The 13,995-nt window shown below is 38.1% G+C and overlaps 1 protein-coding gene and 1 long non-coding RNA gene across 2 annotated transcripts in view; one reads left to right on the forward strand and one right to left on the reverse strand.

The window, feature by feature from the left end:
* Positions 1 to 13,995, reverse strand: part of col28a1b (collagen, type XXVIII, alpha 1b) — a 52,103-nt gene that overhangs the window by 1,148 nt on the left and 36,960 nt on the right. The window contains exons 14-32 of the mRNA XM_061915484.1: positions 9,177 to 9,245; positions 4,346 to 4,414; positions 4,202 to 4,270; positions 4,040 to 4,108; positions 2,711 to 2,779; positions 2,540 to 2,611; positions 2,386 to 2,454; positions 2,236 to 2,307; positions 2,033 to 2,101; positions 1,901 to 1,969; positions 1,760 to 1,828; positions 1,624 to 1,692; positions 1,496 to 1,564; positions 1,339 to 1,407; positions 1,193 to 1,261; positions 992 to 1,072; positions 798 to 833; positions 664 to 700; positions 33 to 587 (exon numbers count right to left, since the gene is read on the reverse strand). Coding sequence (XP_061771468.1) covers positions 33 to 587; positions 664 to 700; positions 798 to 833; positions 992 to 1,072; positions 1,193 to 1,261; positions 1,339 to 1,407; positions 1,496 to 1,564; positions 1,624 to 1,692; positions 1,760 to 1,828; positions 1,901 to 1,969; positions 2,033 to 2,101; positions 2,236 to 2,307; positions 2,386 to 2,454; positions 2,540 to 2,611; positions 2,711 to 2,779; positions 4,040 to 4,108; positions 4,202 to 4,270; positions 4,346 to 4,414; positions 9,177 to 9,245 — 1,750 coding nt within the window. The remainder of the gene's footprint in view (positions 1 to 32; positions 588 to 663; positions 701 to 797; positions 834 to 991; positions 1,073 to 1,192; positions 1,262 to 1,338; positions 1,408 to 1,495; positions 1,565 to 1,623; positions 1,693 to 1,759; positions 1,829 to 1,900; positions 1,970 to 2,032; positions 2,102 to 2,235; positions 2,308 to 2,385; positions 2,455 to 2,539; positions 2,612 to 2,710; positions 2,780 to 4,039; positions 4,109 to 4,201; positions 4,271 to 4,345; positions 4,415 to 9,176; positions 9,246 to 13,995) is intronic.
* LOC133561870 (uncharacterized) overlaps positions 10,345 to 13,995 on the forward strand; it is a 36,597-nt gene continuing 32,946 nt past the window's right edge. The window contains exon 1 of the long non-coding RNA XR_009808786.1: positions 10,345 to 10,432. This is a non-coding gene — a long non-coding RNA (uncharacterized LOC133561870). The remainder of the gene's footprint in view (positions 10,433 to 13,995) is intronic.

Raw genomic sequence — 13,995 nt, forward strand, 5'->3', positions numbered from 1 at the left:
TTTTTCGCTTCATAAGATCTGGCCATTGTCACCTGGCAGTGTTTTGAAGTCGTTGATGAGGTACACGTGGTCTCCGTCTGGTTCCGAAGCCATGAGGTCCAGTTCCTTCTTGAACTCCACAAACAGCGGGTCGCTGTTGTTGACCACACCGATCACAAACATCTCGATGTTACTTGCCCGGGCTTCCCTCACTGCGCTCTCCAGACTGACCGAGTCCCTCTTGTCGGCCTGGCCGTCTGTGATGACAACGGCCACCTTCCTCACGCCGACCCTAGCCGCTCTGAAAAGATGGTTGGCCCGATGGATGGCGCTGCCGGTGAAAGTCCCCTCGCCCAAATAAGTCATGGAGCGCACCGCGGACTTGACCTCGTCCAGGGAGGCCTCCTGGTTGAGGCTGACCACCACCGTGTTGATGTGGCTGTAGAGCACCACGCCTGCCCGTGTGGTGCCCCTGCCCACGGAAGCCCGGTCTACGACGGCACTCACAAAGTCTTTGATGACATTGAAGTTGTCTGGGCCCACGCTCTCGGAGCTGTCAATCACAAAGACCAGCTCCAAGGGGCTTTGGCGGCATGTCACCCCGCAATCTGGGACATGAGATAGTCACCAGGACTTTAATCATGGAACAAAAGTAGAAACTACGTCTAAGTGTTACCGACTTACTGCATATTGATCTGACGATTTTGATGATTTCTTCCCTCTGTGAAAGGCAGCAAAGAAAGGTTCTCAGGACTGAGTTGCAAAGCCAAGTATTAAAAAATCACGTTGAGCTTTAACTTTGACATTTTTTGACTTACCGTAATTCCAGGTTCACCTTTTTGTCCCACTTGTCCCTGTGATTCAAAACAGACAGACCATGAGAGGATGCATTCAGGTTGAGTCCTCAACCATCATTCGCACAGTACATCCTAGGTTTGTAGAGTCAAACCTGTCTAATCCCATCTCCATTTATTTACCCATTCAATACTTGTTTTAAAACAAAATCCAGTACCAAAGGTCCGGTGGCTCCTGGTTCTCCAGCAGGCCCACTGTCTCCCTTTTTTCCTCTCTCACCACTGAAGCCTCGGTCCCCCTGCAAGAGCAGAGTAGAATCCATCTAATCAGTCTTAAACCACAGAGTCAAGATGGCATAGGTATTTTTAAGTATTTCTCAAGGACTTTGGTTGAAGGATTATCAGTAAGACCGTGGCACCTTGTCCCCCTGGAGTCCGAGCCCAGAAGGACCTCTCGGGCCAGGAATCCCCTGGAATCCAGGTTCTCCCTGAAAAGAAATTCACAACATTCTGGAGTCTGCACTCTTGCAAAGTGGATCATGCAGTTTTCGTGTGGCAGCTTTACCTTTTGTCCTTGGATACCCTCACCTGGGGGGCCCTGTGGACCAGGAGGGCCTATTGCGCCAATGGAACCCTGTACGAAAAATTTAAAAGCTTGTCTTTCAACAGAAATCCGTATCTTTAAGGCTTCAATGCATGATAATCACAATTTAAAAGACTACCTTTGGCCCAAGATGTCCAATTCCTGGTGGCCCTCCAGGTCCAGGAGTTCCAGATAGGCCTCTGTCTCCCTGGATGAAATGAAGATAGTTATCATCCACTCATCATTTTTTTTCTACCTCTTCTTTACCTTTGGTCCTGGTAGGCCTACTCCATCTGGTCCAGGCTCGCCCGTCAAGCCAGGAGGTCCTGGAAGACCCTACGGCAAAAGGATGATAACAAGGACCAGCAAAGGCTGGACACTGATAAAGTACATTGGTACTCACTGGAAGGCCTGGACTGCCTTCTCCTTTACCTCCAGACAACCCTGCAGGTCCTGGAAACCCTCTGTCACCCTTTAAAAACGGACCACACTGTCAGAACCTTGTCATCATAGATTATTGAACGTAATAAGAGCTTGAAGCCACCTTGGGTCCAGTTATACCCCGGCCTGGCTCACCCACAGCTCCAGCGGAACCTTGCGGACCGGGATCTCCCTAGAGGGACAGCAAGATTGGATGATGCGATGAAACAAACGGGGTTGCACCGCATGTTCTTACCTTGGCACCAGGAATACCCCTCCCTAGTTGTCCCGGAGCACCGGGTGGCCCGATAAATCCAGGATCCCCCTAAACATAAACCACTAATTGGGCTTCATTCCAGAAAAGTAGGAAGTCAAAGTTTCTATTCACAACATCAAAGCAGATCGATGTACCGCAACTTGACCAAGTTGCACAACGATGATGGCCTCGAAAACCCTTACCTTTGGTCCCACTGGTCCCGCAGGACCAACAGCACCTGGCTGACCTCTGGTCCCCCTGTCCCCTCTGTCCCCCTGACAAAACACAATGCTATGTTTGCTCATGCTATTAAAATCATAATGATGATTAAAAAACAGTGTGAAAATCTTCACTTTTACTCCAGGGGCGCCTGTACCGGGACTACCGTCTGGACCCCTGGGCCCTGGGAATCCGATGTCACCCTGACATTCAAAAATGAACGGAACCAAAGTAACTTCAAAATATTTGTTAAATACCTTTAATACTGCATACTGTAAATTTTGATACCTTTTGCCCTGCGACCCCATCCTCTCCTGGCTGACCGGGAATGCCTGGTGGACCCTGGGCTCCCACATCCCCCTAAGAGCATCATAATGATGTATCAAATGTTTTGTCTAAAAGTTACCCTTTGGGATGTATTTGTTGTGTGAGTTTGTGGTACAAAGTTACCACACTTACTTTTGGTCCTTGCACTCCCGTGCCTCTCTCACCAGGTGGTCCTGGAACACCTGAGAATCCCTGATTTCCCTAAATTGTCAAACAAACACAAACTCATGTTCTGCTTTTAGATGTTATTTTAATCTCGTGCTTTGATAAGGGTATTTTTATGCAGTAGATGAAAATTACCTTGGTTTTATCTAAAGTGTATTTTCTGTCACCACCTGTGGCTCAGGTCATGTCTAGTCTACATTTTTGAGTGTATTTCCTGTCTTCTGGGTTCATTTCCGGTTGAGCGCTCCTATTTCGGTTTCCACTTCCTGTGTGTGTCATCCTGCAGTGACATGACCAGGACTGCTGAGCACCGTTTCCCTCCCTCGCCTCTGATTAATAATCAGGAGACTCGCCTATTTCTGATCCCTGACCAGAGAGTTTTATGAGCCAGCCTCACTCATTAGTGGGAGCTAGATCATTCTGTTACGTTTCGGCATTGTGGAGACTCGAGCGGAAGGGCAGGTAAGAGTGTCTTCGATTCTTAAATTGATTCCTAAAGTGTTGCATTAATGCTAAAAATTGGCGTTTCATTTGCTCACTGCATGCCCACCTGCCCAGTGTGCTTCTAGTGCACTCCCGTGCTGCACGATTCCTTTTTTGTCTTTTAGAATCACACCTTCTTACATTGCACGTTGTCTCAAGTCTCTGCATCTCGAGGTTGCGTACAACTCTACATTGCCGAGGTGTAACAGAATAATCCAGAGCCCACCGAGGAGTGAGGCTGGCTTATATAAACTTCTCTAATTAGTGCTCAGCAGCGGGTGAGTCTCCTGATCAGTGATCAGAGGCAAGGGAGGGAAACGGCGCTCAGCGGTAGTGGTCTACACCAGTGGTCCCCAACCAATGTTAGTTTTTTTAAGGGTGAAAATTGGCATAAAAAAAGTATTTTTTAAAATCGATTCCGATTTTGAATCGGTTCAGAATTGTTATGAATAAAAAATATTACTAATATTAATGTCTTTATTTTAAAAGGTAAAATAACTCAAGAGTGCTATTTGAATGTGTCAACATGTGTTTTGATTTGACATAAAAGAGTATCGCTACTTCACTTTTCGATGGAAACTAAAACGTATCTCATCGTGCTCACATCATCAAGGCGCCCGTGTGAGCGTTTTGATTGACAGGTTCACATTTTTCTAATCTGCATATTTGTGCCCGCAAGCATGCAGTGATTATACGTCTATGATGAGGCATTTCCATGCAATCAAAGCACTAAACAGCTGAACGTCCATCACGATTAGCAGCTCCGTTTGCGCTTCATCAGGCAGTTAATGAGAGTCTGCTTCTTCCCTGTACCTTAGGTCCTGGTAATCCCACACCTGGACCTCCTCTGGGGCCTGTGGGTCCTGCTGGGCCCTGGTCACCCTACAGGAAAAAGACACCAAAAAGTGCAGGTAAGAGATTTTGATATTTCATGTTGAGATTGTTCTTTGTTTACATTAAATTTGTTTACGTCACCTTTTCGCCTTGGTGTCCAACACCTGGAGAACCAACTGGACCTTGTTGCCCAGGTGGACCTAGGCCGCCCTGAAATAATTATCTTGTCAAACAGATGGTATTCTGGTCTGCCAGGAAAGATAAACAATAAATATGTGACAGTACCTTGTCACCTTTGAACCCGATACCAGGCAGCCCACGATTCCCCCGCGGTCCTTCAAATCCTCGGTCACCCTAACATGTAAAGGAAAAGGAAATATAAAATCATACATGCCAACCCTCCCGGATTTTCCAGTAGACTCCCAAAATTCAGCGCCTTTCCCGAAAACCTCCCGGGACAAATTTTCTACCGAAAATCTCCCGAAATTCAGGCGGAGCTGGAGGCCACGCCCCCTCCAGCTCCATGCGTACCTGAGTGACGTGTCGACAGCCTGTTTTCACGTCCGCTTTTCCACAATAAAAACAGCGAGCCTGCTCAATGACGTTATAACTGTAGAATGAACAAGGGCGAGTTCTTGGTTTGTTATGTGGGTTTATTGTTAGGCAGTTTTATTAACGTCCTCCCAACGCAGTAACAACACACAACAACAGCAGTCACGTTTTCGTCTACCGTAAAGCAGTTTGTCTGCCGTAAAAAGCAATGTTGCGACACTCTTAAACAGGACAATACTGCCATCTACTGTAGATGCATATGTGACAGAAACATCTACGGCAGGGGTCACCAACCTTTTTGAAACCAAGAGAAACTTCTTGGGTACTTATTAATGTGAAGGGCTACCAGGTTGATACACACTTAAATAAATTGCCATAAATAGCCAATTTTCTCAATTTACCTTTAACTCTACGTTATTATTAATAGTTAATGATATTTATCTTTGTGGAAACACTGATCAGCTTAATGATTTCTCACAATAAACATATATTTTTGATGTCATGTTTTAAATAGGTTAAAATCCAATCTGCACTTTTCTAGCTGTAAATATACTCCTCCCCTCTTAACCACGCCCCCTCCCCTTACCACGCCCCCCGCTCCACCCCCGACCACGCCCCCACCCACACGTCCCGAAATCAGAGGTCTCAAGGTTGGCAAGTATGTATAAATGCATATTAACTACTGCTAATAGTAATATACACACCCCAAAACCAGTGAAGTTGGCATGTTGTGTAAATGGGAAATAAAAACCGAATACAATGATTTGCAAATCCTTTTCAACTTATATTTAATTGAATAGACTGCCAAGACAAGATATTTAATGTTTATGTTTTTTTAATGTTAATGTGATACTCTATTGAATCGAATGCAAAGACAAGATATTTGATGTTTAAACTGGTAAACTTGGTTATTTTTTTCAAATATTAGCTCATTTGGAATTATTCAATTTGGAATTATTTAATATTTGTGTTTGTTATTATCATACTATTTATTTGGAGTTATTCAATTTGGAATTATTTAATGTTCATGTTTATTATTATATTATTTATTTGGAATTATTTAATGTTTGTATTTATTATTAGTATATTATTTATTTGGAATTATTTGATTTGGAATTATTTAATGTTCATGTTTTTTTAATGTTAATATTATATTCAATTGAATAGACTGCAAAGACAAGAAACTTAATGTTCCAACTGGTAAACTTTGTTATTTTTTGCAAATATTAGCTCATTTGAAATTATTTAATTTGGAATTATTTAATGTTCATGTTTATTATTATTATATGATTTATTTGGAATTATTTAATTTGGAATTATTTAATGTTCATGTTTATTATTATTACATTTATTTATTTATAGTTATTGAATTTGGAATTATTTAATGTTCATGTTTGTTATTATTACATTATTTATTTGGAATTATTTAATTTGGAATTATTTAATGTTCATGTTTATTTAATGTTAATGTTATATTCAATTAAAAAGACTGCAAAGACAAGGAACTTAATGTTGCAACTGGTAAACATTGTTATTTTTTGCAAAAATTTGCTCATTTGGAATTATTTAATTTGGAATGATTTAATACATTTAATGTTCATGTTAATATTATTAAAAAATATTTATTCTGAATTATTTAATTTGGAATTATTTAATGTTCATGTTTATTTAATGTTAATGTTATATTCAATTGAATAGGCTGCAAAGACACGATAGTTAACATTCAAACTGGTATACTTTGTTATTTTTTGCAAATATTAGCTCATTTGGAATTATTTAATTTGGAATTAGTGTTCATGTTTGTCATTATTATATGATTTATTTGGAATTATTTAATTTGGAATTATTTAATGTTCATGTTTATTATTAAATGTATTTATTTATAGTTATTGAATTTGGAATTATTTAATGTTCATGTTTATTATTATTATAATATTTATTTGGATTTATTTAATTTGGAATTATCTAATGTTCATGTTTATTTAATGTTAATGTTATATTCAATTGAATAGATGGCAAAGACAAGAAACTTAACGTTGCAACTGGTAAACATTGTTATTTTTTGCAAAAATTAGTTCATTTGGAATTATTTAATTTGGAATGATTTAATACATTTAATGTTCATGTTAATATTATTATATTATTTATTTGGAATTATTTAATTTGGAATTATTTAATGTTCATGTTTATTCAATGTTGATGTTATATTTAATTGAATAGGCTGCAAACACAATATAGTTAACATTCAAACTGGTATACTTAGTTATTTTTTGCAAATATTAGCTCATTTGGAATTATTTAATTTGGAATTAGTGTTCATGTTTATTATTATTAGATTATTTATTTGGAATTATTTAATGTTCATGTTTATTATTATTATATTATTTATTTGGATGGTTCAATTTGAAATAATTTAATTTGGAATTATATAATGTTCATGTTTTTTATTATATTATTTATTTGGATGGTTAAATTTGAAATCATTTAATTTGGAATTATATAATGTTCATGTTTTTTATTATTATATTATTTATTTGGAATTATTGAATTTGGAATTATTTAATGTTCATGTTTATTTAATGTTAATGTTATAGTCAATTGAATACACTGCAAAGATAAGATACTTAACGTCTAAACTGGTAAACTTTGTTATTTTTTGCAAGTATTAGCTCATTTGGAATTTGATGCCTGCAACATGTTTCAATAAAGCTGCCACAAGTGGCAAAAAGACTTAGAAAGTTGAGGAATGCTCATCAACACTTATTTGGAACATCCCACAGGTGAATTGGCTAATTGGGAACAGGTGGGTGCCATGATTTGGTATAAAAGCAGCTTCTATGAAATGCCCAGTCATTCACAAACAAAGATGGGGCGAGGGGCACCACTTTGTGAACAAATGCGTGAGCACATTGTCGAACAGTTTAGGAACAACATTTCACAACGAGCTATTGCAAATTGGGGATTTCACCATCTACGATCCATAATATGGCCATAATATTTGTGGGTTCTTCCGAGGATGTTGTAGTCGTAATGGTTTGTACAGTCCTTTGAGACATTTGTGACTTGGGGCTATATAAATAAACATTGATTGATTGATTGATTGATATCATTAAAAGGTTCAGAGAATCTGGAGAAATCACTTCACGTAACATTGAATGTCTGTGACCTTCGATCCCTCAGGCGGTACTGCATCAAAAACCGACATCAGTGTGTAAAGGATATCACCACACGGGCGCAGGAACACTTCAGAAAACCACTGTCAATATATACAGTTTGACGCTATCTGTAAGTTCAAGTTAAAACTGTACTATGCAAAGCCAAAGCCATTTATCAACAACACCCAGAAACGCCGCTAGCTTCGCTGGGCCCGAGCTCATTTGAGATGGACTGATGCAAAGTGTTCTGTGGTCTGACGAGTCCACATTTCAAACTATTTTGGGAAACTGTGGATGTCGTGTCTTCCGGAATGTAAAATACTGCCTGGACACTTTATAAAGCTTTTATAGTGACTCCAGCTGAATCCTACAATGAACTCTGTTTGACCGTCGAGTGTAGTTATTTTGATCATTTGCGCCGTCAAAAACAAGATTATTATTGCGCACTAATACAGCCAATACCATCACCGATGCTGGTTTTGGAACTGTGCGCCTATAACAATCCGGATGGTTCTTTTCCTCTTTGTTCCGGAGAACACGACATCCACAGTTTCCACAAACAATTTGAAATGTGGACTCGTCAGACCACAGAACACTTTTACACTTTGCATCAGTCCATCTTAGATGTGCTCCAGTCCAGCGAAGCCGGCGGCGTGTCTGGGTGTTGTTGACAAATGGCTTTGGCTTTGCATAGTAGAGTTTTAACTTGCACTTACAGATGTAGCGACCAACTGTAGTTACTGACAGTGGTTTTCTGATGTGTACCTGAGCCCATGTGGTGATATCCTTTACACACTGATGTCGCTTTTTGATGCAGTACCGCCTGAGGGATTCAAGGTCACGGCATTTAATGTTACGTGAAGTGATTTCTTCAGATTCTCTGAAACTTTTGATGATATAGATGGTGAAATCCCTCAATTCCTTGCAATATCTCGTTGAGAAATGTTGTTCTTAAACTGTTGGACAATTTGCTCACGCATTTGTTCACAAAGTGGTGACCCTCGCCCTGTCTTCGTTTGTGAATGACTGAGCATTTCATGGAAGCTGCTTTTATACCCAATCATGACACCCACCTGTACCCAACTAGCCTGTTCACCAGTGGGATGTTCCAAATAAGTGTTTGATGCGTATTCCTCAACTTTCTCAGTCTTTTTTGCCACTTGTGCCAGCTTTTTTGAAACATGTTGCAGGCCTCAAATTCCAAATGAGCTAATACTTCCAAAAAAATAACGTTTACCAGTTTGAACGTTAAGTATCTTGTCTTGGCAGTCTAATCAATTGAATATAGTTTGAAAAAGATTTGCAAATCATATATGTAATGAACTCTGCTGCTAAATAAGGTACAGTGTTTTGCATGTTTACAAATCACAACAAAAGGAAAAAAGGATTTGTGCAAACTGACCACTCACCTTAGGTCCTGCGACACCTTCTCCAGGCGCTCCCGGGTTGCCTCGTGGTCCAGGTTGTCCAAGAGACCCCTGAAAAAAGCACACCGCTTGAAATCGATCAATTAAGTACGTAAGCATTGACGTGTTTTTAGAGTTTTAATTTTAGAGGCGGCGTGTTAAAGAAGAGACTGCATGTCATTAATCCTCCTTTTCTGTGATTGTGCAACAGTGTGTCATATTTTCTTTTACTACTTGGCCAACAAAACACAGCAGATGCTTTTTCTATCATTGACTGCTAAATGTGTTTACTGTACTGTATGGGCCTGATCTACTAAACAGCGTGTGCAAACTATAAAATTGACTTCACTATGAGTGGGTGTGTTTTTGCCTGTACTACACGGTTTTCACTATGGAAACACTCATCTATTTCACATTAATTTTTTATCATGCCTCCACAGTAGCTACCTGTGGTGTTAAAAAACTTTTAATGGGCATTTTAGGAGCAATCCTGCAGTCTAGAATTGAACCAGCATTTTAGCGCGCTAGAAGATGCTGGCACTAACTACAAAACGTGCGTTGGAATTTTCCAGATGCAAGAAAATGTATATGGTTAGAAGTTGTTTTTTTTTCATATGTATAAAAAACAAAAAAACGTTAAAAAAAATGCCACATAGCCACCAAAACAAGGGTTAAATCACCAAAAATGATTCCTGGGCGCGGCCCCCACTGCTGCTCACTGCTCCCCTCACCTCCCAGGGGGTGATTAAGGGTGATGTGTCAAATGCAGGGAATCATTTCACCACACCTAGTGTGTGTGTGTGTTGTTGATAATCATGGGTACTTTAACTTTAACTTTTAAACAGCCCCTTAATCTACAGTTGTGATCAAAATTATTCAACCCCCACACAATTTTGGTGTTTTAGCAAGTTGGACATTTATTCCGTATTTTGTTTATAGTCATATCAAATAAAGATGTGTCAAATAGACAAATGCAACTTAACACTGTATTTTACAAAATACCAAAAAATGACATTTTTTCCTAATATCTCATTGACAAAATTATTCAACCCCTTGAAGATCATAACTCTTAAGAACAGAATTTGAATAAGGTATTTTCAATCAGGTGTTGAAAACACCTGTAGATGTGATTATAACCATAACGAGCAACAATTAAACTGATTGAAAAAGACTGTGACGCTCAGCTTCTTGTAGATGGTCAATGGTGTATTTGCAACATGGTGAAGTCCAGGGAGTGGTCAAAGACGTCAAGAGAGGAGGTAATTTCTCTTCATAAGAAAGGATATGGACATAAGAAAATAGCAAAGACATTACACATTCCAAGAGACACAGTTGGGAGCATAATTCGCAAGTTTAAAGCTAAAGGCACAGTGAAAACACTACCTGGGCGTGGTAGAAAGAATAAATGTCCAACTTGCTAAAACACCAATATTGTGTGGGGGTTTAATAATTTTGATCACAACTGTAGAACTCCCGAAGGGCAGCCATTTAGCTTTTTCGAACGACTAAAAGGCAGCCCTATGGCTGTCCCCACAGAACCGTTTTTAGGTGAAACTGGTGACAATATGTACCGTTTCAGGCTTTTTATCCCTACGCAAACTAAGTTTTTGGTGGTCAGAAATGAAAGTTTTTGGGAACAGTGGGAAGACATTTTTTTGAATTTTCTTTTTCAAGTTGCAATATTGTGAGAAAAATTGTCATACAAGAATTTTTATGAACATTCTGAGAATTTTTCAAAATTCTATTTTACATGACATAATTATGTAATTTTACAAAATTAAAGTCAAATATATTATGAAAAAAGTATTTGAAAAAAAAAGACAAAAACAATAATGTTTTGAGAAAAAAAGTTCTCATTATCCAATTATTATGTCGGAATATTTTGAGAAAAGTGACAACAAGTAAATTATGATATTTTACAGGATTAAAGTCAAATATATTTTGAAAGTCTTTTCTTTTTTGCTTTTTGGAAAAACGCCATATTGTCAGAAAAAAGTTACCTTACAAGAATTGTGATACAGATAAGCCATTTCACATGATAAAAGTCAAATATATTAAGAAAAAAATTCAGGTTTTTTTTTTGAAAATGTGTTGCAATATTGTGAGAGGTTTTTTTTTTACTTTACAGAATTTTCTGACCCAAAAAATATTTCCAAGACTAAATGATGTCTTTTTATAAGATTAAAGTCAAATATATCGTTTGAAATGTCTTTTAAAAAGTAATATTTGGAGTTTTTGATTTTTTCCTATTTTGAGGATTTAAAAGAAAAAAAATAGGAAAAATAAAGTCAAATATATTATGGAAAAAAGTATTTTTTTTAAAAAAAAGACAAAAACAATAATATTTTGAGGAAAAAAAGTTGTTGTTGTCCAAGATTTACGTTGGAATATTTTGAGAAAAGAGTAAAAAATTGACAATATTTTTTTTTATATTTTACAGGATTAAACCCAAATTAATTGAGTAAGTATTGTTGTTGTTTTTTTTTAATAAAGCACAATTGTGAATAAAAAGTTATCTTACAAGAATTGTGAAAAAGGTATGTCATTTCACATGATTAAAGTTGAATATATTGAAAAAAAAATCATATTTATTTGAGAAAATATGTTGCAATATTGTCAGTTTTTTAACAGTATATTCATGAACATTATGTAATTTTACATGATTAAAGTCAAATATAAAGAAAAGTGTTTTTTTATTAATATTTTGAGTAATGTTACAAGAATTATGTCTGAATATTTTGACAGATTTATTTTCACTTAGAAGAAAAAAAGTATGACATTTTACAGAATTAAAGTCGAAACAATTCTGATCGTCTTTTTTGGGGGTAAAAGGTAATATTGCGAGAAAAAGGTACTTTTTTTTAAATATTTTAAGAAAGATGTTTTAATTTTTAGAGAAAAAGGTTTGTCATTTCACGTCATTAAATATCACATCAAATATATTGTGGGGGAAAAACATCCTAATTTCTTAAGAAAATAGATTGCGATCCCTTGAGAGAGAGTTTTTTTTTAAAGAATTTTTTGAAATATTCTGAGCAAAAAAATATTTCACAAGACAAGATTATGTAATTTTACAAGAAATTGTAAAATTGTATTGGGGAAAAAGTTTTTTTTTTGAGAAAATAGTGAGCAATGATGTGAGAAAAAAGTTGTGAATACAAACAATTTTACTGTAGGAATATTTTGAGACAAAAAGCAAAATTTTAAAAGAAAATGTATGCCATTTTAAAAATTGCGAAAAAAAATTCTATACATATATGTTATACCACTCGGTTGGTAGGTTAAAAAAGAGGGGTTGCGTTTTTTCAATTTACAATAATTAGTTTTACAAAACACTAGTTTTTATGGTAGTCTTTGGTAGGTCTGTAACCCCAGGATGCCGAGGCGGCAGGCATAGTGCAGGTAAAAATGTATCTAAAGGGGTCATATTATGATTTTATTTTCGCCATCTAAAACACTTCCTTTTGGTTTCCATAACATGTAATGGTATTTCTTTGGTCAAAATTTAGTATGGATTATGTTTTGCAGACTGTTTCAAGTCATTATTAAACTGTTAACTATTTGATCGTTCCAGTTGATAAAATGTGTAATAATTATACGAAAACAAATTTAAACTCGAAAAATCCCTCTGAGACCGCAGACCTCAGCCAGGTCCTATTTCCCCAAAAGCAAAGAATTCTTTTTTAAAAATCCTGAATCTGGACTGATCCGCATCACCCCTAAAATCGAATCACTTATTTAATTTCCGGAAAGTTTCATCAAAATGTACCCATACCTTTTTAAGCTAAGTTGCAAACAAACAAACTGTTACGGTTCAGACCCCTGCCAGCGCCGCTCGTCCATCTGTGCGCCACTCGGGACACGCCCATGGGCGCACACATCCAGGAATGAGGTGCGCGCGTCTCCGCCCTGCAGCAGCCGCCAGCTGCAATCAGTCACCGGCAAACTTCACACCTGATGGTAATGACGGAGCTGCCTTTATAGACCTGGACAACCTGCCATCACTCGCCGGATTATAGCCATCTGTACCTGACTTCCCGTGTTTCTCCTGGATCCCCTGTTGTTCCCCTTGCCTCCCGGACTGCCTTTTGGATTCTCGACCTCCCGCTTGGACACGTTTTCCCACGGACTTCCGCGTTACTTCACTCTCGTCAACATTTTGGTAAGACATCCTTCAGCTAATCTACACACATAGCCTTACACCATACACACTTGAGTTTTGGTCAGACTTCATTTCCTTGGTTTATTCATTAGCAGTATTGGTATTATTATTATTATTATTATTATTAGTAGTAGTAGTACTACAGATGTATGTATATATTTACTATATATAATAAATCTTTGGACATACTGCCACTTGGTGTTCGTTTGCCGTCACCTCCCCTTTAGTCAAACATAACAGTATAATCCGGCCAATTGATTAGGGACCTGACGGCCGAGTACCTTAGCCCTGCCCCAGTGACTTTCGTTCAGCCCCCCCGGATTTTTTTTTCTTTCTCCTCCTCCCATTCACTGTGTTTTTCTTTTTTTTTTGCTCCACACGGGAGGATTTGTCTTGTCCTGTCAACATGTCTTGGAAGGCGATGTTCAGTAGCAATATTAGCAAAGAGGAATTTTCTCGTCGCCTGGACACCCTCTTCCCACCCTTAGAGACTGTTACTCAGTCTGCAGAAAGCGTCTGGCATCCGATTTTGGAGGGGGGGATAGTACTGGTGGCTGTGCTGGTGTGGCGGCGCAGAGGCACCCAGACAGGCTACCCCCTGCCAAACTAATTCCACCTGTCTTCCGCTTTTCTCAGCCACAGCCACCAGTTCCCTGGCTA

Source organism: Nerophis ophidion, linkage group LG11, assembly GCF_033978795.1.
Source record: "Nerophis ophidion isolate RoL-2023_Sa linkage group LG11, RoL_Noph_v1.0, whole genome shotgun sequence".
NCBI classification, from domain to species: Eukaryota; Metazoa; Chordata; class Actinopteri; order Syngnathiformes; family Syngnathidae; genus Nerophis; species Nerophis ophidion.